The 5,410-nt window shown below is 35.4% G+C and overlaps 1 protein-coding gene across 1 annotated transcript in view; it reads right to left on the bottom strand.

The window, feature by feature from the left end:
• The window catches only part of LOC107296603 (transmembrane protein KIAA1109), a gene marked incomplete at its 3' end in the record, with an annotated part of 80,515 nt that overhangs the window by 22,060 nt on the left and 53,045 nt on the right, over positions 1-5,410 (bottom strand). The window contains exons 28-30 of the mRNA XM_015825947.1: positions 4,188-5,031; positions 1,817-1,887; positions 391-564 (exon numbers count right to left, since the gene is read on the bottom strand). Of these exons, the coding sequence (XP_015681433.1) occupies positions 391-564; positions 1,817-1,887; positions 4,188-5,031 (1,089 nt within the window). The remainder of the gene's footprint in view (positions 1-390; positions 565-1,816; positions 1,888-4,187; positions 5,032-5,410) is intronic.

Raw genomic sequence — 5,410 nt, 5'->3', positions numbered from 1 at the left:
CGAAATGGTATAGGGTTTCCTGCCTGAGCAGGAGGTTGGACTAGATGGCCTCCAAGGTCCCTTCCAACTTTATCATCATTATCATTATCAATCTGGGTCATTATTTTACCGACATCGGAAGGATGGAAGGCTGAGTCAACCTTGAGCCGGTGGGACTGTAACTGCCAAACTGCTGGCAGCCAGCAGTCAGCCAAAGTAGCCTGCAGTACTGCATTCTAACCACTGCACCACCTCAGCTGCGCCATATAACACATAAGGCTGCAGGAAAAAAATACTGAAAAGACTCTTTATTCACATCTGTTTCAGACAACATATGTTTGTACCTTCCCAGGCCAAGAAGAAATGTGACAACCATATTATGTGCATATAGCTCTTGAAACTAAGAAATACCTGTCTAAAACTTCTGCTACAAGAGGACTAAGAACTATATCCACGGTTCCTTTTACTTCAACAATAGCTGTTGTTCTGGTCTGACAAACTGGATGATCAAGAGTCCATTCCTCTGTTACTGTTTCATCATCTATGTTATCAAGGATTTTCTTTTCCAAGGGAGTATACGGAGTGCTAAATAAACAAGTGGGAAACAAAATATTAATTTTTTAATTTTATCTTTTTGCTGATTACATGCCACAATAGAATTTATTGGAAAAGATTATTTACCTAATCATCTTTTCAGGATAAAATGATCTACTTTTGATAAGTGCAGTAAATGAAGAAAGTGTAAATTTACTAAGTTAAAAAGTAATAAGCGTTCACACAAAGACAAAGTAATAACATGAATAAGTATCCAGAAGACAATAGAACTGACCACTGAATTGGTGCTTTTTCATGTTATTGGTTTGAACTAATTTTAAATGCATTTTTTGATCTGTAATTTATTTATTTTTACAAAAATATAAAATGTATCCTACCAATTCAGAGTAATAAAATCAGAGATATAAATCCATTATCTAATATTATCTAATACTATATTTACAGGACATATCCTCCAATGGCAATAAGCAGGTTTGGTGTAAGAGGATGGTAGACATTATATTTCTACAATTATTATGAAAACCAAGCTTCAAGTACTAGAACGTCTTAAATGATAAAAATTTCTGGCATCAAATAAATGTCACTCTGTTTGAAATATATGTTGGTTCATCATCATAGACAAACTGTATATAATGAAGATCTCTTAATCAACAATAAATAAAAATATTTCCAAATGATATATGGATTACATTTAAATGATTAAACAGCAATTCATCAGTTTTGTGCATGCAAAATACATTTCAAAGCAAGGAGTTTTTCTTAAGCACAGTACAGAAACTATTTGAGAGGTACAGGAAATGTAAGATAGTGTACATAAATACTTTCATCATGTTTGTCCTATCCTTAGCAAGCTATAGCATACTATACATATCAATTAAGTCTACATCATAAGTCTCATAATTTCTTGAACAACATTTTATGGATTCATTTAACTTTCCTTTAAAAACTTAAAAAGCTTATTTTTCAAACTTTTCAAAAAAGCTAGTCTAATAAATATTGCTGAATTTGAAAAATGTTCAGAACAGTCGGAAAACAAAATCAGCTTATAAGAATAAGCAACTTAGAAGCTACTTCTGTAGTGTGAAAATTCAGTGCAAATAAATATGAACAGCATTTCATTATCTTCTGACCGGAGCAATTGTAGTATATGAATAAGATACAAATATTCAGCACTACTGAAGGGAGACTGTTACTTATACATATTCCCAAAATGTGGAACAAAACTTTATAGTTTTAATTTAACTTTCAACATGTTAAAAACGAGTCATAACTTGTTACTCACTTAGAAGTTGATCCTGTAAGCTGCATGCCTCGATCCAGTAGAGCATTAGCTTTAAGACCTTGTTTAACAATCTGGAAAAAATAATATGCTATTACTCTTTGAGAGCTTTTATCAAGTCTTTTGTCCTGTAGTGTAAAATATTTTATATTCCTTCCTACTTTTACATTTTTATATGATCAATCATGGCAATCTTAGCATTGATATGCCATAATATACTTTTTTCTAATGGAAAAACTACCAAAGGAATGAATATAAACAATTCAGCTGAGTTTGCCTGTATGGCAAGTTCAATTTAAAAGATGTCAAAATGAATTCCTAATTCAAAGATTTTACTATGCTAAATTCCAAATGAATAAGCTCGCTCATTTGGAAAGAAAATATTATTTTCTATATTTTTTAACATTTGAAAAATTCACATTAACAAGAATTCAGTGAAATTATAAATTTTAAATGCATTGTTTACAATTTATTTGTGATGGGAAATTCTAGAAGAAACAAATTATCTAGAGCCTTTTTAATTCCATTCTGGCCTAGTTATGAAATAGAAATGGCACTAATCACTCTGTTGCATAACCTTTCTCAAGATACAGATGGGAGGGAATGCACTCTTTTGATCCTATTAGACTTCTTGTTAGTGCATTGTACAATTCATCATAATATTCTGACTGGAAACACTGAAGACACTGTTTTGGAATGGTTCCACTCCTATATCCATGGATGGTTCTAGTCAGTGATTGTAAGATAAAACCACTTAAATCCATGAAAATATCAATATGAAGTCCCTCATCAATCAGGATTCTCTCAGAAGAGGTTCGATATTTATAATGCTGAGAGAAGTTATCTGTTGGTTTGGGGTGAGGCATGCTGATGACATTGAATTATAAACTGATACCCCAGCCTGAGCTGCAGACAATATGGAAATCTTATGCTAATCTGGAAACAGTAAGGACATATATGGTGTGAAAGAACCTTGAGATTAAATCCTACCAAGAGAGCATTAATACTTATCAATAAACATTTGAAGAACGAAGTGACATATCCCCAAGTAGTTACTCTGAACAGGATTATACTCCTCACAAAGGAGGTAGTTTGTGATTTGAGGGTTCTCCTGGACTTTTTGTTCCTATTCAGTAAGCAGGTTGGGGAGGAGGAGAGCTTTTGCCCAGCTCTAGCTGGTATGTCAAATGCAACTCTACCTGGATCATAATACTCTGATATGCCTAGATCACTATCCAATTGAACTGCAGTAACATGGGGATGCATATGGAAATCTGATAAGCTGCAGCTAATATAAAATTATTAATAGAGGCATAAGGAATAATAACAATGTTAAAGCAACTCTATCAGTTGACACTAAGCTTCCAGGCCCAATTCAAAATGCTGGTCATGATACAGAAGAAAGAAAAATCAGGCAAAGCCTTGCCAGAATTGACTCTGCTATCTGATCTACTCATCTAGAGAAAGCATGTTAAGTGCATGTAAGATAGAAATAATGACTACAGAAAAATTACGAACAAGTCACTCCTACCAGTGCATGCCGACCTTCCTCATTTATCAGCTGGAAGACTGAAATCAAGGAAGACCCCACTGGGACTTGCACAACATCTGCCCAACAACTTTAACATTGAATCCCAGTGGAAAGCCAAATGGATCATTGAACACCCAGACATAGGAAGACATATAAATGACCCCACAAAAAAGGTGCAAGGCTATGAGCTACCACGTTAGCAATGGACAATCCTGAATAGGATTCGCACCTCCCACAGCATCTGCCAGGACTCTCTGTATAAAGTATAAATGGGGCATAGTATCCTCCCCTCAGTGTGACTGCAGGGTCCCATGTCAAATGATAGATCACATCACATGGTTAGATGGCCTAGACATTGGTATTTGAACATAGGTCTTTTTAACATTTATATTTTATTGTTTTTTTACTAATCTAGATGGAATGTTAATATATGTTGCTAGTTCAGATATGTTATATCTATATCTATATATTTATAGAGGGAGGGGGAGAGAGGGGGATGGGGGTGAGGGGATGATGGATGGATGACAGGCTTTTGTGGGATAGCCCACACTCTTTGAGATACCTTTTCCCCAAAGTATGTAGCATCTGCCCTGTTAATGTGAGGGTTAAAGCAGAGGATTGGACTAGAAGACCTCCAAAGTCCCTTCCAACTCTATTGTTCTGTTAATGTTTCAAAAACAAGTAAACATTTGTGTTACTATAGTAAGCTATTGCCCATAGGTAATCTGAATTAGGACAACTACCATAAGTAATTGATAGGTTTTATTACTTTTTTTTTCAATTTTGTTTTTGCATATACATGTAGATAAGTAGGTCAACAAATAAATACATTATGGTTTTTACCTTAAAAGTTGGAACAGAAAGCTGCTCAAAATATGAGGAACTTTCTTCACTAGTTGGAGTGTCGAGATCTAATGGCCTATGTAAAGATGATTTGGAGGTCCTTTTATTTGTTGGATGTTTTACTGACCAGTTAATAACTTGGTACTGGGTGAGGTAGCTTTGGAAGCAGTTCATTAAAGGCTGCTGCGAAGTAATTTGTTCATTCTCAGGAGCCTTCTCAGTTTCTATGATATATAAATGTTCAACAAGATCATCCTCTCCTCCCAAAGCAGAGACAAATGAAGCTTGTGAAGGATGCATTTTTATTGGTAATTTTTTTGTATCTTGACTAGTTTCTCCATGACAGGTAGTAGTAAGTGGTCCTTCTACACTATGATACATTGAGCCTCTCCCATAATCAATTTGTTTGGCTTGTTTTCTCTTCTTTTTCCTCCCAGGATAGGTTCCTGGGCCTTCATCACTGCTGATGGGCTCAAAGTCCTCAGCAGCTGAGAAATAAGCTTCACTATCAGCCATTGACATGCTGGAGTCCATAGAACGATACTGATGAAATGAATTTGAGTCTGCAGAAGGTGTATAAGGAAAAGAACCAAAACTTCTTCTTTGCTTTGGAGAATCTAACACGTTTTCATCACTACGTGAAACATCACTGCTGAACTGTACACCAACTGGAACAGGCTGCTTATCACCATAGAAGGCTGCAGTAAGACTTTTGGTGCTTCCATGTCGACCAGAACATACTGATTCTTGCCGTTTCAAAGGAGATCTAAGAGGAGATTGTCCAACAGGCTTCTCTTGTAGATTAGGAGATACTGGGCTATTTGCTGGTCCTTCTGCTGCACTACTAGAAAAAAAATAACTTTTCATATACATAATGTAAACTGCACAGAATTCAATATCAATAACATTTATTCAAGGTTGACATAGACTGTGATTGTAGATTTCTTTGAAACACAATGAATGAGCAAAGGTCCTCCTCACAGTTGCTTTAATCCTAATTATTTTTAGGAGTCTACTGCATGTAATTATATTGAATAACTGGGGTTGAACACTGAGAAACTTGAAAAGAACATGCATGACAGAAACACTAATATATGTAACTTTCCCAATGATGGCAGAAGCTCACCTCTATTAGCTTTAGCCACCATGATCAGTGATCAGGACTGCAGTTAAATGACATCTGAAAAGTCATTGTTCCCCATACTTTCTCTAGAAGTAGGTAC

The sequence above is a fragment of the Protobothrops mucrosquamatus genome, unplaced genomic scaffold, assembly GCF_001527695.2.
Source record: "Protobothrops mucrosquamatus isolate PMUCROS unplaced genomic scaffold, P.Mucros_1.0 scaffold2887, whole genome shotgun sequence".
NCBI lineage: Eukaryota > Metazoa > Chordata > Lepidosauria > Squamata > Viperidae > Protobothrops > Protobothrops mucrosquamatus.
This window is presented reverse-complemented; position numbering and strand designations above follow the sequence as displayed.